The sequence below is a fragment of the Hirundo rustica genome, chromosome 4 (assembly GCF_015227805.2).
Source record: "Hirundo rustica isolate bHirRus1 chromosome 4, bHirRus1.pri.v3, whole genome shotgun sequence".
NCBI lineage: Eukaryota > Metazoa > Chordata > Aves > Passeriformes > Hirundinidae > Hirundo > Hirundo rustica.
Genome location: NC_053453.1, coordinates 36,224,836 through 36,250,971, shown reverse-complemented (window position 1 = coordinate 36,250,971; position 26,136 = coordinate 36,224,836). Strand labels below are relative to the sequence as shown.

Below are 26,136 nucleotides of genomic sequence, written 5' to 3'. Positions count from 1 at the left end.
TGGGCTTATTTGCTCCCCTGTTAGCAGGATTGTTATCACCATATTATCCTAATTTTTTTTTTTCTGGAATAAACTCTTTTTTCTCACAAGTTTCAGAATAAGTGACTTGTCTGTGGCTGTGATCCACAGTGTATTGTTAGATTTCTGTCTGTGCCCTTGGACTCACAAGTACTTACTACTGGGAGGAGACCACTGATTAGAAAGTGTTTACAGGATGTAAGTGATTAATGTTATTAAATGGTACTGGTTGACCCAAAGAAATTTGTTTCTGTTTTCAACTTGGTGGTATTTTTGCATCTGTCAGTAACTTGCCAAAAGAAGAATGATTTAAAAATTTCAGCAGGCATAGTAAGGGAGATAGCCAGGCATCTGGAAGACCCTCACTGACCGCCATCACTTGGATGGGCAGAGGACTCTTCCTCACCCATCTTCTTCCAGTCTCTGTAGCTGACAGACAGAGATCCCATGAAGCACAACCTTAGTGTCTTGCTCTCTGTCACTCGGTGCATAGTTTAGCACAGAAACCTTTCAGAGGCCATGTACTGGTGGTGTTTGTACTGAGCCAGAACTGAGCTAGGGAAGCTCTAGGTCAGCCAGTTGGAACAATTCAGAGCCCAAGGGCCAAGGGTAAGAGTCTCAGACAGAGCTCACCATTGGGAAGTGGTTGAAGTCAAAAGTGAGTATGAGGAGGGTATGGGAGCTCATTTTGTAGTTTTGCGGATAAGGAAGCAGGATGAAGCTGAGATGGTTTGACCTGAAGTAGTGGGGATGAGATTTATGCAAGAATTAAATCTTAGAAGTGAGAAGATCCTGAACTTAGGACAGCCATCATATGGATGGCAGTACAGGATTGGGTTAAGTATCTGCAAGGAAGGTATGCCTTAGTAGGAACACTTTGACAGGCCTGACACAGCAAGTCATTCTTTTGAGGAGTCAGCTGAAGACCAAGAAGAGATCAAGGAAGACACTGAATGAAGGAGAGGGGAAGAATAAAAGTCCATGAAATGCATGGACATAAGGTAGAAAAATAAACACAGGTGGAACCTCACATAGTAAGATGCTCGGAAGCCAAGTTGGGAAGTGGAGACAAATCACAACATTTCAGTATGAGCCATCTAAGTTTTACTTCCCTTGCCATCTCTTCAAGCAGTGAAGTGAGAGGGTAGCTTCCCCTGCTTGGTGAACCCATGGGAAAATCTGCTGTTGGGTATATGCTTGACAAGATGTTAGAGGCCTTATCACATTCCTTTAAAAAAAAAACTCTGCAGAGGTCGTCATGCTGGGCAGGACCAGAGCTTGTGTCTGAAGGACAGGGACCATGCATCTCTTCTGTACCGAAGTACTGGGCAGGCCTGCACCTCTGAGTAGAAACCAAGTCATTTTGGAGGAAAATCCTTAAGTAAATTTTCCAGTGATGCAACCCAACAGATCCTCCTCATGTTCCTATGTGTCTCTAAGAGGTGACTACATAATATGCCAGTGTCTCTTAGGCTAAATGTCCCAGGCTAGCATGATGTTTCCAAGTCTCTAGTTATGAGAGTTCTTTCAAGAAGTATTAATTTACTGAAGCTTGAACTCCAGCTTACTCTAAGATAATTTAAATAAGGGTGGCCAAAAAAAAAAAATCAGCATAAAAATGAAGATTTGAGTAAACTGAAGCATTTTTAATGTGATTTTGTCAGATTATTTTAGTTGGTAAAACATCCCCCACAATCGTGAAAACAACAAACCCCTGCATGTTTCATCCTGCCATTTTAAAAGGGTTCGTTTTATTCAACAGTAGAAACATCGTTTCAGGACCTCAAAATCAAAATTGTTCTTACTCTCCCTTAAACCAAGTTAAACATTTCGTTCAATGCAAATTTTGGGCATTTTTACTTTCCACACTGACAAACAGTTTGAAAAACAGTAATTTTAAATTTATGAGGAGTTTATCATTTGTGTATTTTTGAAACCTGAAACTGCCACATTAATTTTAATTAATTTACATTGCACATCTGCAATATAAATCAGTCACTAAAAGATGAAAATGAGAAGCAAAAGAAATTACTTCAGATTTTTATTACTCTTGAGTCTGAATGCAAAAGACTAAGGCACTTTATTCTAATAGTTTAAATAAAAGGCAAGTGAGGTCTTTGAATTTATTGTTATGGGCTTAGCACAATTTTTTTTTTTAAGTTTGCCATATATTAATATATAATTATTTTTAAAGTTCCTCCCCCAGTTATGTAAAGTATTGCTCTTTTTTGCCACAGTACTGTACTTTTGAACTCCACTTTTCTGGAACTATAGTGCATTTTAACCTCAGTCCTAATCCCATAATTTTTTTTTTTAATAATTCATCAGAAGTGTTCCTTGGAAGTCACCCCTTCAATATGTGACTCCCTGTGTTCATTAAAGGAAGGGTGTTGACAGGCTTGAGGTGGGAACCACTTTTTTTCTTAATAACTTTGATGTTAAGAGACAGTTGTGTAACAGTAGATGGCCTTCTGGTGATAATTTCCTGCATAGCTCCTTTGGAAACGTCAGTCTGATTTAATTTATTTTTTATAGGAAATACCAATGAATTTTGTGGATCCCAAAGAAATTGACATCCCGAGTCATGGAACTAAAAACCGCTATAAAACAATTCTGCCAAGTAAGTGAGCTGGCCCATGGTTTTGTGCTATGATATTTAGTCCTGCTTTGAGAACATATTGCTGTGAGAATCTAACTGTCTTTATATTTGCTCGATGTGTACCCATTCATACTTGTATTTATAATGCACATAGAAAGAGAACAGAAGCCCAGTGCTATAGGACTGGCAAATGCAGAACTCTCACTGGATGCCTTGGTAGGTATGCAGGTTGGCAGCATCTCAGCCACGTACTGAAGGGCAAGCCTGGCTTATGCTGATTTTTTCTGAAAGGCAGCACAGGCAGATGGTGAGAGTGAGGTGTACCATGACTTGCAGTAGCTCTTTATCATAGCCCAAAGCATCTTGCAGTCACTGAATTCCCTCCTCTGGCTGGGTCAAGATACTTGGGACTAAAAAAACCCAGACTACAAAAAGCAAGTACAACCTATCTTGTCTTGTAGTGGTTTCTATCTTTACAGGTCCTCTGGTGATTGCTTTTTTTTTTCTCTATGCACTAAACTCTCTTTGTGGAAATCTGTTTACATTCCAAGAGTGCTGCCTCTTCCTTGCTCTTAACTTGTTACTGCCTCGCTATACTGCTTCTGTATTTTCATTGGCCCAAATTCATATTCAATTGCTTTGTTATAATTGGAGGTGATTGAAAACTTTTCAGTGGAATAGTTTTCCTTCAAAATAGCTGTTTCTCTGAAATGCAGCTATTTTCATAACATTTGTTGGTGGATAATGAGATATTCTGTTTCTCCTTTATTAAACATTTTGTTTTGTGTTCTGTTTCAAAATAGGTTGTGGAAGTTTTAACATTACACTAAATATAGACATGAATAGCTGAGCTTTTATAATTTTTGACATCACCAAAGTGAAATAGTTCAGTGATTCAAAATATTACAGAACATTCCCACAGAAAAATGTAAATTCTTTGCCTAGGATTGGAATGAAGAATACTTTTAAACTTAAAGCATATCCTATCAACTAGAAATTTGCTTTCTAAACATCTCTAGAATGTCCTTGCAAGCCTATGTTATATGTTAGTCATTCAAATTCACATATCTTAAATGATGAGATTTCTTTCACCAAACCTGAAAACTGTTCATATCACACCAAGGCCTTGCAGTTAAACTAATGAAAACTGATGGCCTTCAGCCTCTAGATTAATTTCAGAAATGTGATATGTAGCTGGAAAAGAAGCTTGTGTGGAGTCCTTGCTTCTCTTCAGCCTTCCGGAAAATTTTCATTGTATTCAAGGTCAGTTTATCTATTGCAACCAATAGCTGTGTGCATCCAAGTACAGTCAAGAAATATTGAAAGGAATTAAAGACAAAGGTAACTGAATGCAAGTTAGATACCAACAATCAGACAACTCAGCATCCCTTAGTCCGGCCCAGTGTCAACAGGGTGTACATGGAGGGTGAAGTCCTGACCCCCTCGATGACAGCAGGACTTTTGCCATCAGCTGCAGTGGAGACAAGATATCACCAGCCCTCTCTACCTGACTGTCAGATTTTTGGAAGTAACTCTGCCTTCCCAAAGCATCTCATGTTCAGGCTGCCCCAGCCACCATCAGGTTCACCTCCAGCAATGCCTTGCAAATGTGATGAGTTCAATTTCGCTGTAGCATGTGTTTTGAATTGGGACATGACAGCTAGGCAATACTTGATGCTGATGAGTTTGAGAACCAGAGTGCCTGTGTGTCTTCACCTCCAGTTAGCCAGGATGTGCTGCTAGCTCCACGGCACATTTTCAATCCAAGCATACTGCTGATGTGCACCACAGCTGCCCACTGTCAAACACTTTGTAACTGTCCTTGACAGAAATCAGAAGGTTTGTTGTGTGTTAGCACCAGGTGTTCCAAAGAAGATATTTTGAGGATTGAGGCACATGCTTATAATAAATATTCACACACCTCACATGCAGTCTGAGAAGGTTTGGAAATTATTTGAGTGATTAAATAGAACAGCTTTCCTGGTTTCCTGCTCAGATGATATCAACCCGCTGCTTTGTACACCCACATCAGCTTTTCCATTCCCAGCACTGGGTGCGTCTCCTGAATCGAGGCACCTGTGATGACAAGTGACATCCTAAAAATGCCCAGTCCTGCCAGCTCCACCCAGCTCATTTTCTAAGAGATAAGTCCATGACAGGGTGCATGAGAGTAGGTTTATGTTAGCCAGGTTTATGTCAGCCAGGCAGACACCCAGGCAGACACACTCATGTGAAATACAACTAATGCCTATTGAAAATTATTCTATATGGAAAACTACAAAGTACAGGAGATGTTACATTTCTATGACAGATGCTTCAGTTGCAGTGTAACATAGCCAACACTCTTATGCAAACACCAGGCTGCCACTTTAAATTTTCTAAGTCTTAATTGCATTACAATAATATTCTAATGCAACTACTCAGAGGTCAATGTGGGATCAGAGTTGAGTGGCTAAGCAGTTCCTTAAGATCAGTGTTTCTCCATCCTTCCTCCTGACTGTGAGCCCACTGATAGCTCCTGCTCTGTACCTTTAGCTGCATCCCCTCTGCCACCAATCTACAGTATTCCTCACGCCCTCTGAGCAGGTTTCCAATCCTGCACACAGATTTCTCAATCTCTCACCACAGCCATGTTCCAGAATGTGTGGCAGAACAGCAGCCCTGCTGCTCATTCCTCATCCTCTTACTCCACATCTTCACCTTTGCTTGTCTCCTGCATCCCCCATTACATGTCCCTGCAGCAGGACCTCGGCTTCCTACTATCTTCTATATCTCCCACTACTTCTTCAACCCTATATCTTTCCTACTTCTTGTCTCACTTCTCCATCCCAAACCAGAAGCAGAATTCCTGGGGTATTTCAGAGTATACGTGGACTTTTGCTTACAAAGGAGCAAGTAGTTTAACACTATTCTGTGGCTATCTTTGTATATGCAACACATCCATTAGCTTACCATTCCCTATCCCTCTCTGAAGACTAACCTCAAGTCAAATATCTGCATGAAAACACCCTGGGCAGAACAGCAGATTCACACTAACATGAAGATAGAAACCATTTAAAGGGTCAGACCCAGAAGTCCACAATCTGTTGCTTGAAGTGCTTGTGCCAACACTGGCTCTGACATACCACTAAAGACAAGGGGAAAGTTAAATCATATCATCAAACCACTTTATTATGAAAACATATAAACAGATGCTGGAAAACTATTCTCTTGAGGCTGAAATTTTTGAGCTACCTTGGACTCCCCAGTCCTGACTAGAGACAATCATATTTGCTCCAGTTTTGCTCCCTAATGAAAGCAGCAGTGGAGTTCATGGAGTGAATGATCCTCCAGTATCCATGGCATGGCGGGAGGTTGTCCAGCACTCCTGCCATATAACCCTGCTTGTTCCCTGCACCAGGCACTCTCATGGAGGCAAGTTACAGTCCCTTTAACACCCTCCTATTCCTCCAATGTTATAAATTCAGGACAACAAAAATTTGTTAAAGGTGGAGTTAAGAAGAAGCACCTTCTCCTCTACTGAGTGAACTATTCCAGACTTCATAGATATATAGAAAAAAAAGCAGTAATTTTGCCTCAGTTAAAACTATAGCAGACATATTTTATTAGTAATTATAAGTGCTTAGCAGCACCAGTGCATTTGCAGATGCTTTACAGACATTGATGAATTCAACCTTGCAGTCAACATCTGTCTTTCTGCTGTAGCTTCAGATTCCAAGACTTTGCCATCCTTAGGGATAAGATTATTACCTCCATAGTATTTGTTATTCAGGAGGAAGCTAATGACTTCCATTTGTGTCTGATTGCCTAGTGGCTCTGGATCTTTTGCATTGCTCAGGTTTTCCTCATCTCAGAGCTCAGCACTTCCCTATTTCATAACTGATCATGACTGTTAATTTATAAAAGATTCCTGTTCGGAAGCAGAGTTTGTTTCATTGATTGGAGTTGGAAGGAGGTCTCAGAAATTGTGGGGGTGATTTAGCTGCTCCTTAGTAACAGAGGAATTTGTCTCAAGACATGATAATTAAACTGGATGTTGAGTCTACTTAGAAGAGGTTTTTTAAGGTAGGGGTCAAGTGACACCAGAATCAGAGGCATTGTGTGAGCTAGAGGAAGCGGGTGTTTTTTCAAGGCCACGTAGCCTGAGGCATTTGTGGAAATAGCTAATAACCACTCTGTGCTGAAAAGAAATGAGAGGTTTCCTGTCCTCATATTGTTAAGGGAAAAAAACTCTAAGTGAAAAAAGTTAGGAAAGCTAGTACAAAGATATTTCAACACAAGTTAATTAGGGTTCACGTAGTGCCATTAACCACAGAAGACAAGGCTTCCATGTGCAGACTTTGAAGTCATGCAGTCATTTGCATATTTTAAGAATATAAATTATGCAAAACATCATCCTGGGTTCACAAAGGCTCCACTCCTGTCCAAGGTGCTCCTGTGACCTCCAGTGGGAAAAGGACATAAAATATGTTTGGGATCATTCCTCTTTCTCCTTTGATTTGCAAAGGTTGTATCATGCTCTTAGGAACAGGATGAAAAGTCACAAAAGAAATCCAGAAGCAACTCTGAAAATACTAGGTTTTTCTGCAGCATATGTATATATATGTTATATATATTTTTATGTGAACAGCAGGGCCACACACTGAACAGTGTTCTCCTATCTCTTTCCAGCTCAGTGCCCACATATATATCATTAAACACATTGCCTAGATTGCACTCTGCAAGGGACCTACCTAGAGACTATTTCCAAACCAATAGGTGTCCATATACTGTCCAAAAAACCACTGATTATAACTAAATATTTAACTAAATTGCCAGAATAAAATACTTTTTTCAGCATAGAAATATTTCTATATCATTTTGTTAGGGGTAGAATATTCTTTTGGGAAAAGTGTGAAGACAGTCAAAGTGTGTCTCTAGAAAGACACAGCATGGGCATCTCGCTCCCTGTCTGCTTCCCCCTTTCTGCTATATTGTATACTTGAGAATATACTGCTTTAATTCCAAAATGGTATTATGTGGAGGTGGGGAGTGGTGTCACATCATCACAAATGAAGAAGCAAAACCTTCCTCTCCAGGAGGGATGTAATAAGCCTCAGCTCTTTACTCAATAGAGCTGGCCTCCATTCTAAAGCATCCAAGACTGAAGAAGAGTGTGAAAGAAAATATACTCTTGTATTTTGGCATTGTGTCTCCAGTCCAGTACACATGAATGGTCACAAATTGTGCCAGATGAGGACACAAGACTGGAGGGAAGAATATGGATTACCTAGTCTAGTCCCTTACAGTGAACTTAAATTGATATAAAACACGTATATTTTATTTAATTTCATCCCAGGCAGAGGAATCTTTTTCTTAATTTAAATCCAACTGTCCAGTGTAGTCGCTGAACACTACAGCTTCAGGCAGAAGTACCAAAGTCAATTTCAAGGGGCTTGGTGTAATTGTGAACCGATGTACAATGACAGGACACAGGTTTCAGAGACAATCTAGGCAGGCCAGCTCAATAGGCAGCGCGGGCAGACTCGACCCCACTGAACATTGCCTGGGCCAGGCAGTGCTGCTTCAGTGCCCACAGCTCGCAGAGATGGTTCTGCACAGCCCAGCATTGTGCAGTACAGGGGTGCCTTAGTTACATGTGATGATCCTTTGCAGAGGGAAGAATTTGGTGCATAATTCTTTACTACTTGACAACCCCAAATAACAGTAGGGGTATTTTTCCTTCAGGAATTCTCTGATTCTCTTTAGAAGTCTTCTAACTATGGGTTTTCTTATTAATTTCCATCTTCCTTGTGCTCTTAGATCCTCTAAGCAGAGTGTATTTGAAACCAAAAAATCCATCTGACTCCTTGAGTACCTACATAAATGCTAACTACATTAGGGTAAGTAAATGTACACTCTACATGTACTTTTGAGAATTTGTTTTTTTGCCATGTGAATAACTGGCTTTGCCAAGGTGCTACTTATTTTATTCTTACCTATCTTCATTGATAATTCCAAGTCTTTTTGTCTACATATGTGTGACAAATAATTTCATGAGCCATGTCTAACAAAGACAACATAGTCATGAATGTACAAAAATGGTTGGAATTTAAAAAAATAATCAAAATATTTATAAAAAACATTGAGAAACACATGCATTACTTTTTGTTTACTTTGGTATTTACTGTTTCATAGTGATCTACTGCCTTACAGTAAAGAAAAGAGGATTGCCTTTTAGCAGTGACAGATACCAGTATTTTTAAGATACCAATTGATAGTTCTGAAATCAACAGTTAATTAATTAAATGAATACTGTAACCAGTTTGTGAAAAGGAACATAAACAGACATATTAAATATACACATGTGCCTACAACACAGCCGTTCACATTTTACTTCCTGTATTGGTCACATGACAAAATGACATAACCTGCATGAACCCTGTTGGAAAGCAGTATTTCTAAGTGTCAGGTATGCTATAGTCCTTGATCACACACACAGACACACACACCCCCACACACAGAGCTTTCTTGAACTCATGACAGAGTATATGCTAAATAGACTACAAAGAAACTACTTCAATCATATTTTAGGAGTGTAGTCCTCTACCTGCAAAATTTAATATTTTCCTTAGAGTTATTATCCAGACCTTCAGCTGGAATAAACGTAATCGTGAGATGAAAATTTGGCCACAGAACTCTACAGTGATATTCCTTCTTTAATTAACAGTACATTAATATGTAGGTACATAGCACCATGCCCCTTACCCTGCCCCACTTTGCATCCTGTACTTTCAACATTTCTTATGAAGACATCGTCATGTAACTAAGCAGAGTGTTTCTATTTGGACAATAACAACGTCATATCCAAGAATCAGGCCACATATTGAGTCCTCTGAGGTCTCCCTTCTCCCTACGCCACCAGCCTTCACTCTCTCATATAGTGATTATTCCTGCTACTAACACTAGGTGAACTGTCAGCAACTTTGGAAAAAAATGCAACACAGCAATGAAATGAAATTTCACATCCCTGTATACAAAATCATTGGGATTGCTAGGATCCTGACAGACCTGTCTTGGACAAGGTATGTTCAGGCAGATTGGTGAGTGGCAGGAGGACACTTGATTATCCCACTGAGGTTCATGAGTAACCGCTGTCATGGAGAAAGGCTCCCAAAAGGAAGACACAAGGCTAGAAGCTCTCACACCACCTCATGCTGTTCTCAATTCACTCATTCCCTTCAGACATTGCCAGGCTTTCTCCTGCCTTACTGCTGGGCACCCTGTCACTGCACAAAATCATAACTTCTTTTCACACAAAAAATAAGGTGTGTCTTTTTTTTTTGCCATTTCTTCTTGTCTTTCCATCTCTTCTGCTTCCCCACTGTTTGCCTGACTTTTCTTTGTCCTCCTAAATGTTCACGTTTCTTGGGACTCCCTATACTCCCCATATATGTTGTTCTTCCTATAAAGTCTCATAAAGGCACTTCTCCCTTAGCAAACATGTATAGCAGAGTCTTTGACTCCACAAACAGTCATGTATTTTAAAGTTTTTTCCAGTCATGAATCTTTGTAGATACCAGTTTTATAGTTTTTCTTTTCTCTCCTGTGGCTTGTTGACTATAAACTAGCATGTAAACACTGCTGCAATTTAAATTATAGATTAAAGTACCACTGGATGAGGAAAGTCCCAATAACTTGAAAAATGGAGTTAGCTAAAAGAAGCCAAGTAAGCAGGGAAATTTGAGAGGAATTGTTGTATTCTCAGGACCATTTAAGTTAATCAAATCTGTTTCCAGACAAAAAACTGTTCTGCTGAAAAATTTCTGATCTGCTCTACTTTTAGTTGTAACTTCTTTCAGTTCAAATATTTATTTTATTTTATTTCAGATTAATTTTTCTGCTCTTTCTTTCTGCTCTTTTATTCACTTGCAATATTGATTGATCACATGAATTTAAAGTAAATTCTTTTGTGTCTGTTTCTAAACCAGGGATATGGAGGTAAAGAGAAGGCATTCATTGCAACTCAGGGACCCATGATTAATACCGTGAATGATTTCTGGCAGATGGTTTGGCAAGAAGACAGCCCTGTCATTGTTATGATCACAAAGCTGAAAGAAAAAAATGAGGTATGACAACTAGCTAAACTGAGAAATTATTCTTATGGCTGCATGCTACAGAAGGGACTTTAGAAGATACAGAAGAAAGCTAGCAGATAACTGGTTCTTAAATAATCTGTTAATAAGATGTGTGAAAAATGAGGGGATAGCCAAATACGCCAAGTGCAATAGGATAGCCATCATAAGCCATTATGTATTAAAAAATAAAAATTCATTTTCCAGATCAGTGCTGTTGGGTTCCTAACTTTTAAAGAAACACCTCATTTATCTGTTGGTCACCTCTGTACTTCTTTTTAATTTCTGGTATATGAAGACTAGACGGTTAATGCTATGATTAGTGGTTTTCTGACATGGCTGAGGTTTGCACTTTGCTATAATGTCAGAGATTTAATCCATTCCCAATGTTACAAATCTTCTGGATCATCCCAGAAGTACAGTCTAGGCTCCCAGATGCCAACACCACAGAGGAATTTAGACAGAATGGAAATAATGCTTTTTACCTTAGTATCAATTAAAACTTGACAATTGCATTTTAGTGGCTAATGGCCAACTATCTGCCTGTTACCCATTCCATGACTTTTGCATCAATTCCAAACTATATCTTCAATATCTTTATTTAGTAATTATGTAAATTTTTGTCAGGCTTTCCTTGATAGTCCCAGAGTCCATATTTCTGACTACCAAAAATTAGGAACAAAAATTACTCTCCCATGCAGAAGGCCAAAACAAAACCTGTTCTGGAAGACTGAATGGTGAAGAAATAAATAGTTTACAGGGCTTATGGACAAGAGAGAGTCAGAAAAAAAGGAGATTCACTTTTTTCTTGAGTCCAGACTTAGTAATGATTCCCAGGTCCCAGGTCCTCAATCAAGTCTCAGCACACTGCCATGTAAGCACCAGGGCTGTATTTCCCCTGCTACACTCACACCCCTGCTATTCAAACTCAGATGCATGATGGTAGAGCAACAGAGTTTATTCAGGCAAAGTTTCTAGTTTGAGTGATCAAGGACCAAGACTCTGAGTGCATTCCCAGGGCTCACTGCTCCATTTAAATGTGCACTCAGTAGACAAATTCTGCTTTCTTCTGCTCTTGACTGTTGCTTCACTCTATCTCAGCATGAGTTTGGACTTCTGACATGAACTCAAAATCCAGAGGATTTTAAGAAACTACATGAAAAGTAGGTTGGTCCCATAAAATGTCCCAAGAAGTATTCCCAAACCAGGTGCCATTTTGCAGTAGACTGTTAGTGTTCAGAATCCCACATTTAGGAATAATCACGAAAGCATAGCAATCGACCAGGCTAATAGACCAAAAGAGTAAGTATTTCACTGAGGAAATGCTGACTGTTTAAACACTCACATCTGACACTGTGTAAGAAGAATGACTTGAAAGAAGTGCCCAGTGGTTTTCATCATGTCAGGAAGCTCTGTGTTTACCTGAGTTACGCAGGCTCTAGGCACTGGTGTTTATCGGCATCGCTGTGCCTGGCAGTAGTAATTTCCTTCACATAGAAAGGGTGGGGGATCTCAAGTTGTTCCCAGGCTATATAGAGAGGCTGTGTTTGTGCAAGCTGTCCTGTCTAGAAACCTTAGGAGCTCTCCCACTGTCAGCAGGTTCCTCCTAAAACCTTGCTTGCTATTGTAAAGGAAGCAAACTCTTATTGGCCATGCTCAGCATATTATCTTTACTGTTAAAATATTTGCTCTATAGAGAAGGCAAAAGCAGATCTTATTTAGCATAACAGCACTCGGTATTTTTTTCCTTTCTGAGGTCTACTTTATTTCCATCATTTTCAGGGATGGAAATCTGCAGTATACAGACATACAAATACCTTCATATCTGCAAGCATATTTATCCACTCATCCCCATGCACTTCTGAACAAATAAACCTCCACAACTGACTCTCACGTATAGGCCATATTTCTCAGTTGGTTTAACACTAGTCAGCCTCTATTTGAGCTGTGATCCATCCCTCTTTTAGAGAATGAGATAAATCACTAACTGAAGGCGACCACCTCTAATTCTGTACTAATATTCTAGAACACAGTCCTCCAAAGCTTTACAAGACATACATAATTTTCATATATTACTGAGTTTAGTCACAACTACTGAGCAGCGGAATTCAGATAAATACGTGGGGTGTAAGAATGTCACAGACATATAATTTCATAGAGAAGTTTATAGACTTCTGTTGTATCAGCTGATTTTTGTCATTGAGCTATGTACTACATCAATAATAAACATTTATTCTCCCTTCAAAACTTAGTAGAAACATTACATGGTAAACAGGAAACATTTTGGGAAGCGTAAGGAAAGAGTCTTGTACAGCATTCTGCAAGAGAGAGAACTAATACTACCTGATGCATCAGATTACTCAGATAATGCAAATCTTATTGTCAGTAATTATCTAGGTCAATCTTGTTAACTCACTGTTTAACGCTCATGTCATATTTCATGTAAAATTTTTTCCTGGTTGGTCTGTATATAGTCTACCCTTATATATGTACAGCCACATAGATTCTGGAATTCAGAAATCCTGCCTTTTACAGACTTCATATAAGTCTGAAGATTACTTATTATTTGAGTATTGGTACCAAATATAGGTTTTGGAAGAACTCAGAAAGATTTGGTGCTAACTGTGAGGATTTCAGTATATGAAGGCAAATCCTGCAAGCCTCTCATGAGAGGCGTACCTCTCATGCTTGAGTTAGTAATGACAGGAAATAGAGGGCAGGAGTAAAAAGGGATTCTGGAATTGAAGCTTTGCTGTTATTATTCTTTACTGTTGTGTTATTGGGACTTTTAATATATAAATTTATAGGCATAGCTATATGGAGAAATACCCCAGAAGCAGAGTTGTAGTAAAGCAACTGCACAAATATGTGAGAATTGTTAATTTTGTGCAGTCTAAGTCCAGAGAATGTAAAGGCAGTAAATACCATGTCACCTCGGACAACCTTTCTCTATTGGGCAGAACAGGGGATGAGGCTGCAATAGGCGCAGTTCTGGCAAGTTGAAAACATTGACTGTGATAAATTACAGGTGCCAGCCCCAGCCTGAGGCAGGGCCAGATCCTCTCAGTTGTGGAGATCCACCTCAGGAGCAGTCCCATGAAGCTTGGCACCCAGTGGGCATAGGATAGGGCATGCCAGGAGACAGGAGAGGGAATGGAAGGAAGCCCAAGCCTGCAGCCCTGTCACAGGGGGAAGGACAAAGGCCAAAATCAATTAAAAGTCATGTGAGAGAGTGTTTCATGCATAATTCCTGTTTGTCAGAGAATGTTTAGCTGGGGGTGGGGAGGGGCCATGTTTGGTTGTTTCTAATAAATACTGTGTGCAGTGACTTCTTCCTGCTTGCACACATGAGGCTGGACACCAGACTCCTCATCCACTATATCTGATGTTTGAACAGGTTTAAAATATACCTACTAGAGAATAATTTTCTTTTATATCCAAGTAACAGCTTAAGGCAGTTTACCTTTTTTAATTATGGTCCTGAGGTTTTGTATATTATTTTCTGTATATCTGAAAACTTTATCCCTCTGACTGCCATATTTTTCCCTCTTTTCAGTTAACTTTCAAAAACATGTTAATTCTCCACTCATTAGAAAGGCTTGCATCAGCTTATCCCACCTGTATTTTCAAGGCTATTTTTAAAGCAGCAAAAGTATTTTTAAAAGATGCACAGCAACAGTGTTAAAAATAATCCATTGTATCTCACTAAATGTAGACGGACTGTTAAATGAAAGTTATTTTAATGAACAGCTACATTTCATTGTCCACCCAGCACAAGTTGCCAATTCCAGTTCTGGGAAAGAGTCAAGAAAAACACTCTTCTGGAGTGCCTGAAGGCTTTGTAGTGAGCATTGCATGCTCGCATTTATCAAGAAGTCTCAGGAGTTTACTCAACTATTGTTGATTGTCAGGGCACAATTGTGTATTTAGACTTTTCTTTTTCCCATATTAGCACTGAAAACTACACTCCCAGGGAGGGGCATGAACTGCAGATCTGGCAGATGATAGTCACATGGGTAGACTGTGGAACTTTTGAACAATCTTTTTCGTACAAATTTCTGAGTATTTTATTGCCATTCTCGATCTCTTCGGGGAGACAGCAAATGTAGGATGTTCGAGTAGTTCTGCAAAAGACAGGATTTGAACGAAGCCAGTCAGAATGGCCAGCATTATTTCAGGAAATGTGGCTTTCACACACTTACATTATTAAGGTAATGAGCATCTATTTTTAGAAAAGTATTTATACAAGTGAAGTGATTCAGTTCAATCCACTATTGGGTTATCAAGTAGCAACTTAAATATCACACCTGGTGGTAAAGCCTTGCATTTCACTGATTGTTTTTCTGGATCATTTTTAGCAGTATTTACTGGAAGTTATGCTTTATGGCAATTAATTATAATAAAGGGATTGTTTCATTTTGCTGCATAATGTAGGCTACTGTCTATCTACATGTGTACCAATTGCTTCAGCGAGAGTTTGTGAGGAAATACAAACAAAGCCTTTCTGGGATTCCTATTACTGTAGAATTGTTCTCCTGGGGTTTCGAGGGTTTTTGTTTGCTTGTTTATTTGGTTGGTCGGGTGGGTGAGTGGGTTTTTATGCCTATATATTGGATATTAAAACAGGTTTCCTTTAAATGTTGAGTTGCATTTTTATTTAATGAATGAGTTGGACTGGGTAGCTTTATTTCAGAAAATGTTGCTTTCAAATACCTTACATTCATAAGGGAATAAGCATCCATTTCTAAAGAAGTATTTATACAAGAGAGATATTTGTTTTCATATAGCCTATGGGATACTGTAATTGAAACAAATACTGAAGACTTGAAGATAAGCAAACTATTGCAGGGGAAAAATAAAATTATTTACTTCATAAATACTATTTCTTCATCTCCTTGTTATTAGATGTTTGTCAGATAAATTGCTGAAATAGTGTAACAGTATTGATTCATTGAGAATTCTGCATACAATTTTGTGTAGCTCTACCAAGACTAAAAAAAATTTTTAACACTAATTTCCAGAAAGTTATCTAGTAAAACAGCTCAGGTTCCTCAAAATACTTTAACATGCACATTAGGTCCAATTGAGTTTAGTAAGATCTAAGGACACGTTTACATGCTTTCTTGTATCAGGGCCCAGGAGAGTAAATCGGATAAAAAGTCTTTTGAGCAGAGGACAAATTCTGAATCTCTTGCTCAGAGGGAAATCCCATTTGGAAAGATAAACCTTCAAAAGTTGAATTTTAGAGTTTTCTAGGAAAAAAAACCTCTTTAATTTTGAATGTGGAAAATAATTTCTATAACTGAACTTCACTGAGCTTTTAAGAATGAAAACATCTGTGCATATTGCTCTGTGGAAGTGATTTATACTGTAAAACCCAGATCCTGAAAACCAGGCCTAATTAATTCAGTAAGAACTCTGCAAAATCTTATTTAGGAATACTTCCGACATTAATAACACTTCAGTTGAATTAATCTGAATTTTGCATAAAAATACATTCTGTGTAAAAATTAGATATGGATATAGCTCCAGGATCCAGTTTGTTGATGATACTGATGCTTGCTTTCCAGAAATGTGTGCTTTATTGGCCAGAAAAAAGAGGAATCTATGGGAAGGTTGAAGTCCTTGTTAACAGTGTGCAAGAATGCAAAAACTACACTGTCCGCCAGCTTACAATAAAGGTAATAATCTGCATCTGAGAAGTATCATTCACAATGCTCTCTTTTCTTTATTGTTAAATGAAGTTAAATGTTAGCTTTTTTAAAGAGTATAAATTTTTGCAGGAGGAGCTATGAAGCTGCAAGGTAGGATTGATACCGAAGTACTGGAATACTTATTGTATTGCCACATCGTATCACTCTGGCAATAGAAAAGGCCTCAAAAAAGAGTCCAAGTTTCATTCTCTTGAACTGCATTTGTTTTGGGGCCCCTTTAACATTGCCAAGGCAAAGTAAAAGGATTTTAGTTAATGACAAAACTAATATAACATCATTCTAAAAAAAGATACACTGCACATGTTGTTTGCTGAGAGAAACTATAACCTGTCTGAGAAGCTAAAAATACAAGCAGTATATAAGGAAATTTTCATACTTTCCTGGTTCTCACTAAACACTAATTGTGCAAAATAAGACAGATGCCCCTCTTCTGAATTAGCTCCCCATAGTACAGTCTCATGCTATCAGATTGACCTGCTACTCTTGACAGAGCATTACAGTAAATAATGTATTGGGAAAATGTGTTCAGTGTTTCAGCCCCAGCACTGAGGACTGAGCAGAAGTCATATCATCCAATACAAATTACCCTAGCCCATATTTAGCCCCTTGTTGAAGTAGGTGGTAGCAGACTTTGTTGGAGAGAATAACTGAACAAACTGGGATATCTTATTAATCTAGAATAAGTCCTTCTGCATCTTTAACTTCAATACCCTTCTAATTTTAGCATCAGACCCTTATGATAATGACCTTAAAAGGCAGAAATACATGATAATTTAGAAATTCAGACGCTCACGTCAAGCTATTCTCTCTAGATGTTGTTGCTGATATATCACAGACCTCTGACAATTCGCTATTGACAACACAGTCATTGTCAGTAGTCAGATGGACAAAACATACACAGCTGGAAAATCAGCCAAGTTACACAGCTGGAAAATCAGCCAAGTTTTCAGGTGCACAAACCCTTCTTACAAATGGGTGTCTGGAAGCACATCAGTTCCATCCACAGTTGCATCCTCCAAGTCTAATATAAAAAATTGTTTAATCTTGTTTAATTGTTTACTGTCTTTCTACCTTAACATTGTAAGAAATGAAAAGAATAATGTAAATTATTCATGTAAATTCTTTGTGTTATTTTCAGCAAGGGAGTCAGTCCCACAGTGTGAAGCACTACTGGTACACATCCTGGCCGGACCACAAAACCCCTGACAGCGCTCAGCCTCTGCTGCAGCTCATGCTGGATGTGGAGAAGGACAGGGTGGAATCACCAGGCAGAGGGCCTGTAATTGTGCACTGCAGGTAATTAGCCAGTCCTTCTCTTAAGTGACTACCTAAAGCAAGGCTACAGCAAAATTCCCCAGTTCCTCTTCATGCTAATTGACTTTTTTAGTTCATATATGAGGATATGAGTTTTGGAGAGAATTCCCTTGTTGTTAGCAGATCACTTCTGAAATGTTCTCTATTTCTGTTAATGAACTCTGCTTTTTAAAGACCAGCTGGAAAAATTATTTTCCTTTTGTTTCTTATTTATGATTTACTTACTTTTTTGTCGCTGCATGATTGCATACTTAATTCAGATGCAGTGCCTGGTGACCAGTAGGCTAAAATATTGCCAACCAAATCAGTTTTGAAGAGCAAGCATCAGGTACACATTTCAAGACCAAAACACATCAGTACTACAATTTGTGAACATATTCACAGAAGCAGTTTGTTGGATATTCAAGGGCAAAGTGTGATTCAGTACTCAAGAATAGAGTTTTACTCACACAAATTACAATGCCAGAGAATGACCTTCTAATAATTCTAATTTAATTCTATTTTATTGCTATATATTGATTCATTACCCCATATTGCAATATAAATAATAGGAGACAGCACTGGATTTGTTATATTGATGGAAAGAAGCAAAACAGAAAGTAAAAATAAAACCAGTGTTTTTTTACTTGGTTTGTCTCATAACAGTAATAATACATCTCTTACAGTTGGAATAATACATCTTTTTTTCCTAGAAGTACATTAAATCAGAACTTTTCATCTTGAACAACTTTCCAGCTCCATATTTGGAGATTTACAGAAAGGGAAGACAGATTTGTACCACCCATAATTTTTGAAAACTAGAATCTGATGAATAAGCAACTTTCCCAAATTTTATGCAGCTGTATTTATCAAGAATTATAGTTCCCCTAACAATGCAGAAAACTGTGGATGGCTATTGAGATTGCCATTTTTATAGTACAGATCTTCAGTAATGAAGGTCTTTAGAAGAATGGGATGTTTTTCTGAGATGAGTGATATGACAGTAAGGTCTGTAAGCATAGGCAGGAATTTATTAATGATTGAAGAGAGATATCATCTCAGTTGTGATTAAGATATCATCTCTGTTGTGATTAAAATTCATAGTTCTTCAGTCACAACTCTGCTATCTATATGTTCACTACACTGTGGTCTACAAATCTCACACTCCATTTTCCAGTTAGACAGTTTCTTCCCTTTTTGTCTGAGTGAGAGGGCTATGAAGATCTGGACCCCAAATTCATGTTTTAAGTAATTTCCTCCAATTTCCCAGCCATTCAGCATGAAAGCCCTGAGTTGCACTGCATTCCACATTACTTAAGCAAGAAACAGAGTGGGGCAGAGATTCTTGAAATTGTTGAGGCTTCAGGGATAAAAATAATGCCAAAATGGCTGTTTCCCAGCAGGCATCAAGAAAACCTGGGAGCACTAAATCCTTCACCATCCTTCAGAATCACAGGAGAGTGAGTTAACTTCATCAGCATGGGTCTAGGTCCTTTTTGCCTACATGGCTAGAGGTATGGTTAGCAGAACCCCTGTGTACTTAGAGGACTTTAAACATAAAGGTCTACTGAATTTTGTCTTTCGGTTAGCTTCTCCCCCTTTTCAGTGCTTATCTCCACCATTTGCTTGGACTGGGCCAGAGAATACTCAGATTTTGTAGTGCTAATGAGGCTTGGTTTTCTTACCATACCCTTGTGTGCAATCTGAAAAAATGTAAGCACCACAATTACCCACAACTGGACTGCTGGAACAGTGCACACTTTCATTTCTCTCTATTAAAGTGGGCTGAGAAGTCAGCCTTGCTGGACTGCATCCGGGAACTGTGGGTTCCAGCAATTCCATATTTCATATTTTTTTGTGTTTTCATATGTATTTAGTGTTTTCCAGGTAGTTCCTTGATCTGTGAACTTCATTCCCCTATTAAATTTTGCCTTCTTTTCAGTGCTGGTATAGGAAGAACAGGATGTTTTATTGCCACAGCCATTGGTTGTCAGCAGTTAAAGGAAGAGGGAGTTGTAGATGCACTGAGCATTGTCTGCCAGCTGCGAGTGGATCGGTGAGTTCCAGAAAAGCCACAAATCAATCAGTGATTCTGAAATCATTACCAAAATGATTTGGTAATGATCAGTAATGATTCAGTAATGATTCTGAAAACAGTTTCACAGTTGAATGTTAGTTTATGTGAAATGGCTGCTATTGCTTTTGCTGACTTTTATTGACCACATTAACTGAATGTTCAAGGTAACATTTGTATTTAGGTCCTGAATAAGGAACCATATTGTTTTCTGGGTGAAACTTCCCTTGAACGAAATTCCCCTGAAATGACAACCCTGTAGTTGCTGGGCATTTGTTGCTTCTCTTTCCCGCCCACCCCTGGGACTTTCTACTTGCTGCCTGCATCATCCATTAGGACACAAGAGAGGGGAGGCAATCTGGAGACAAGGGATTTTCTTTAAGCCTGGATTGACGAAGAAGTCCAGGCTCACTGAGTGTGTAGTTTCTTTGAGCACTGGATAAAGACAAATCTAGTGCTGTTGCTATTTCCTCAGCTGTGTTGGGGGTCCTTTTGAATTGAGTTGGCAAATTTACCCAGCCTAAGAAAATACCAAGGCATTTATTCCAAACTTTTCTGAAGTCAGATCAATTCCCTGACTGAATTCACAGCTTGGAAGCAGGAACAATGTAAGCCAGCATTGTTGCACAGTGCTTTGTTTTGTGAAACCATGGCTGAAGAAGGATTTGTGTTTTAAAGGAGGATGTGGGTATTGTGTACAATGGAAACTGCTGGCTGGGATGTACTTTTCTTTCTTATTCTGCTGTGAGAAACAGGATTTTGTATAAAGTAAATAAACAGGGTTGCACCAAGAGTAGAGGAGTCTCCTCTTCTGCTGTAGGTACCAGGTCGTATAATCTCCTTGCAAGTATCTGAACTGCTTCTGACATGCATGTCTTCTTTAAATGAAAAAAATCCATAAGGATACAAATGCTCAAAAATGGCTTAGGTCAAAGGGTTAATACAGAATTTTTTGCGTTGTGAAGAGCTTTGAAAGATACTGGAACTGAGAAGTGCAGAAGGACCAGAATCCATATAGTTGACTGTGTTTATGGATCATCTCCTCTGCCTTCCCCTCCCATACGGCTTCATCATACTAGACATTGTAATATGATCTTTATAGGGCGATATGAGCCACTTGGAGTGTAAAATTCTCCAAGGGGAGTTATTGACCTAAAAATCTCAGCAACAAAATGAGAACGAATAACTGAGGGAAAAATGCTTACTCTGTTTTAAATTACCAATGGCAGATTTCCAACCCTCTTTTCTGAATATCTATCTGTCATATTGAAAAAGGTTTGAAGTGTTCGTCCCCATTTTAGTATTTCTATTATGAGAGAAGCTTTTTTGTATTGCTTTTGCAATCCATTATATAGAAGTGGAAGCAAACTGCGGTCTCAGCTGCCTCTTTTAATATCCCTATTTCAGACATAAAAAACAACACAGATTTTCAGCATTATTAACTGACAACACAATTTTATTGAGTGGATGTGCCTAATGAACTTTCTTTTACATATTAGTATCCTAGATAAACTCAGAAAGAGAATGAAAATCTGACCCAAATATAACATTCATTGAAATTTCCATGACACAAAGCTTGGTAGAAGAATTGTTAAATATTGTGGCTTGTACATTTCTGTATTTTTTCAAGTTTCAGGTTAGTGTATAGACTACAGAGATCATGCTTCATATTCTCAGGGATCACCTGAGACAAAGAGTATGTCTCTGTTTTAATTTCTAAAGACATTTTTCTCAGTAATCCAAACCTGTCTTTTCTTTTCTTGATTTTTTGGGGTTTTTTTTTCCAGCTGGCCATATTGCAGAATGAATCTCACTGACTTGGCAGTCAGCTTATAGTCATGATTATTAAGGCAAAACTTAGCAGCCCCTTAGACTACAGTAGCTGCTGCCAGCCCTATCAGACCATGGGTCCATGAAGTGGGCAAGGGTCACTGTTACATGGACAAAGTTCAATGAGACTGGCCTCCCCTGCTGTCACTGTCCTGACATGATGGTCACTGGCAGATGGTGTGTGAGACAGGGTCATTACACGTGTCATGAAGCTGGAAAAATGCACTTCAAGCCCACTAGACTTGGCTGCAAGAGCCGGCTGTGGCCATCATGGTGTTGCACATCAGTTACCAGCGCAGCCAACATTAGCAGTGAGGTACAATTGTGGGCAGAGCAGGAGCAGTGCTGAGGCTGTCTTCCTCATTTACGCTGGCCAGCAGCTGAGTTCCAGTTTTTTCTTTGTGCATCATATAGCCCTCAAAAAAAGAAAAAGAAAAAGAAAAAGAAAAAGAAAAAGAAAAAGAAAAGAAAAGAAAAGAAAAGAAAAAGAAAAGAAAAGAAAAGAAAAGAAAAGAAAAGAAAAAGAAAAGAAAAGAAAAGAAAAGAGAAAAGAAAAGAGAAAGAAAAGAAAAGAAAAGAAAAGAAAGAAAAGAAACAAGAAAAGAAAAGAAAAGAAAAGAAAAGAAAAGAAAAGAAAAGAAAAGAAAAGAAAAGAAAAGAAAAGAAAAGAAGAGAGAGTTTAGCAGAACAGAATGGTTTTATCTGACCCCCAACCTGGCTAGGAGGTACACTGAGTATTTTATTCTTGGTATCCTATCTCCACTAGGTTCCTGGCCACTCTAGCTTATGCTCAGAGCTGCATCTTCCAAATGCAGGTTGCTGATGGAATGAACACATTCAGGGATGTCCACTCTCATGTGGACTTTTTATCACATGGGTCCATGACCACTTTTCTACCAAAGTGAATCAAGCAATAGGGAAAAAGAAAAGAGCTGACTTGAGGGACTCATGAGTGGTGTTGTAGTGACTTACCAAAACATTCCTATTGCCCAGCATATTCAATGAAAACAGAACGAGAATCCAGACAAGTTGCAGATGGTGGCAAAAGTTATGCTGGAAAATAGTTTAAATAATGGCCCATGTAGCTCTCCCTGGAAACAGAGTTTTAAATAGAACTCCAACAAGGATTGAGACAGGACAGAGCTGTTCCTAGCCAGAGTATGTCCAGGTATCACTTCTTCCTTAGCTGTTTTGTCTAAGTTAAGGGGTGAATGGATCTGAATAAGCAGTGCTGAGCTGAAATGAGAAAATGGACCATCCACTCAAAATATTGGCCCAGGATGGAAATACAGCCATGGTCTCTGTGAATTTGTAGAAAGACAGGCCCACAGGTCTGCTCAGCTTGCTTTTTTTTCCCAGTTAATTTTTTATATTTTGCAACAGAAACAGGAAATGTTTGATATGAGGCATCTTCAAGACTTACTGTGACATCTAGAAACTTTGCACATTCTTAACCTTAAAGGCACATTCTTGGAATGACATCCGATAACTTTGCTCTTGGCTCCTCAGACAGGATGAAAAGAGTTTCCAGTGTGCGTCAATTCATTGTTTAAGTGTTTTGACAAATGGCTTCAGGTTAAAAAAAAAAAAAAATCCCAAATCCTGCATCACATTCATTCTGGAGCAGACTGCATGCAGCTGTACTAGCAGCAAGCCAGAGGGCAGGGCAAAGGACCCTTTATGCATCCACTGCAACTCAAGCAAACATGGTCACAGTCCCTGAGCCCTCTGGGTACCAGGGTCTGTTTCTTCCAAGCACCATCCCAAAGAGGCTCAAAGAATCAGAGACCCCAGCAGCTTACAGAGCAGCTGGCAGTGCAGGCTGGCAAATAGACCAAGGCTGCTCACCCAGAGGTGCTGTAGCTGTGGCTACATCCCTTCTGGACACTAGGGACACAAGAGAGGAAACCTCCCTCCTTGAGCAAATTTCCTCCTGAAATGCTCTTCCACACAGACATTTCCACAAAGCAATGTCTTGAGATCACAGATAATTCCCTGCTATTAAATATGAGCCTTGTATAAGAACAAAGGTAAGAAGGACTTGGGGTATTAGTAGATGAAAAATTGGACATGAGCCAGGAGTGTGCACTTGCAGCCCAGAAAGCCAAGTGTATCTTGGGCTGCATCCAAAGCAGCGTGGCCAGCAGGGCCTGGGAGGGGATTCTGCCCCTCTGCTCTGCTCTGCTCTGCTCTGCTCTGCTCTGGTGAGAACCCACCTGTAGTGCTGCATCCAGCTCTGGGGTCCCCAGGACAAAAAAGGCCTGCTACAGTGGATCCAGAGAAGGGCCATGGAAATGGTCAGAGGGACAGAACACCTCTCCTATGAGCAAAGTCTGAGAAAGATGGGGCTGTTCAGCCTGGAGAGGAATCCAGGGACATGTTTTTTCTGCCTTTCAATATAAAAGGGGGCTTATAAAAAAGACAGAGAAAGCCTTTTTACCAGGGTCTGTAGTGATAGGACAAGAGATAGTGATGGTAAACTTAGAGAGAGTAAATTCAGAGAGTAGATATTAGGAAAAAAATCTTTACTTCCCCATCCCTAGAAGTTTTTAAAGCCAGGTTGGATGGGGCTCTGAGCAACCTAGTCTTAGGGGAAGGTATCCCTGCCCATGGCAGGGGCTTTAGAACTATGTGGTCTTTAAGGTCCCTACCAAACCAAACCATTTTGTGGTACTTTCGTTCAGTAAATCCCATGTAAAATGGCACTGACAAGGCTAATTTGTCTGAACCTCTGAATAAGATCATATGCCCTTAAGCAGACAGAGATATGGACTGTTTGCTCATACATGCCAAAGTTCAGAAGCATCATATCCTCTGGATTGTGCTTGCTAAAACAGGGCAGATGTGGTGCTGGCTCAGCCCCCGCCAGTCTTACACACCCTTTCTTGGGGGTTTTGTGTGTTGCTTCAGCACTGAAGAAGAAGGAGCAAGAATCACCATCACACAGCCTAGTGCAGTCAAAATTGTTTTAACCTGCCCTTTCTGCTAAGTCTTTCTCCCTGGATATGATCCCTTCCTCCACCCCTTCCACACAGTGGCTCTAACCTGGGAAGTGCACTCCCTTAGAGAACACCTTGGCGGAACATTGAGGCTGGAAGGCAGGGAGGGAAGCTGTTTGGGAAGGGGTTGCGTGGGCAGAGCAGGATGCAGCAGCAAGGAGGAAGGAAGGAGACTAGGCAGCATAGAGGACCAGAGCAAAGCCCTCCCATCACCTTTAGTATCTCACTGCATCTCCAGGCAGAGGACAAGCACAGAGGAAAGCAGCTGAAGGCAAAAGGCAGCCAAGAGTTATGAATTTGTGGTTGTCTTTGTTGGCAAATCTACGAGTGCTGCATTTTGGGCTGGATGAGACCATTTAAGGACCTGTGATTTCATTCCTAGGAGTAGCATATCATAATAGCCATGCAGCTTACTAAAAGGTGTCCTATATTTGCCTGAGCTCATTGGAGGAACACAGACCACTGGTCACTTGCTTAAAGAAGAAGGTATTATTTTAATTGTGATTTTACTGCCATAGGCATTTAGCCATCCAGTAGCTCTGAAGAAAATAAAAGGACCTTGTGGTTGTAAATAAGCTTCTCTAGTACTGAAGGACAATACTTGTTGAGGAAGCTTTGCAATTTTTCAAATAGCTTGGTGTATCCGTACCATATCTGTTGTTAGGGATCTCATGAGATTTTCAGACCTACTCCTGCAAGATATCTGGCTCCAACAGTGCTCTGGATTCAAACACCTTGCAAATTTTAATGTTTCAAGGAAGATCTAACTGAAGCCAGATGTGACACATATCTCAATGTCTTCCTTCTCACTAAAGCCATTTAGTCTTTCATCATCCCAAAGGGAGCTAGCTGCTCCAGGGTACACTGAGGATGAGCCAGGGACTTGTTTCTAGAAGCAGAGTAGATAGATAGCTTTGAAAACTTTGGCAGATGAGATAATAGAAGTGGAATTGAGTAAACTTGAGGCCTTGCTCCATGAGAAGGGAGACCTTGAGTACCTCAGTATTGACAGAAAGAGGCTCAGTTTAATTTCAGAGCTAAATAGTAGCACTCTATCACACCTACCTCCTGCAGGATGCTGCAACTGGCACTGGAGATGTGGGACTTGATCCTCATACTTAGACTTGAAAATTTGATTGTTGTCAGGTCAATGTATAAAATATAGGCATTTAATCTAAGCCGGCTGCAACTAGTTCTTTTTACGGTTAGGTTAAACACTTTTGCATTGTTGGTGATGAAATGATTCACCGCTGTAAAATTTTGTAGGTGGTGGCTGTTGGGACAGGATGCATTGTAGGCGTTAGAAAGAGGACAGGAAGAGCTGTTCTCTGCACAGGCCATCTGCAGGTCACAGAAGGTTACATTTTTAGTAAAGGACAAAAATGAAAGACCAGATTCTGTCTGCTTCCTTGCTCCATGAGTGGTAATGCTGCATCCATGTATCTGGTCTTCCTTGCCCAAGTGATTGAGCAAAATTCTCTTTGAATATACTGAA

General features: G+C 39.5%; 1 protein-coding gene across 1 annotated transcript in view; it reads left to right on the top strand.

Moving 5' to 3' along the window:
* The window catches only part of PTPRR (protein tyrosine phosphatase receptor type R), a 139,427-nt gene that overhangs the window by 111,798 nt on the left and 1,493 nt on the right, over positions 1-26,136 (top strand). The window contains exons 8-13 of the mRNA XM_040063343.2: positions 2,554-2,638; positions 8,420-8,499; positions 10,588-10,725; positions 16,302-16,412; positions 17,584-17,741; positions 19,681-19,794. Coding sequence (XP_039919277.1) covers positions 2,554-2,638; positions 8,420-8,499; positions 10,588-10,725; positions 16,302-16,412; positions 17,584-17,741; positions 19,681-19,794 — 686 coding nt within the window. The remainder of the gene's footprint in view (positions 1-2,553; positions 2,639-8,419; positions 8,500-10,587; positions 10,726-16,301; positions 16,413-17,583; positions 17,742-19,680; positions 19,795-26,136) is intronic.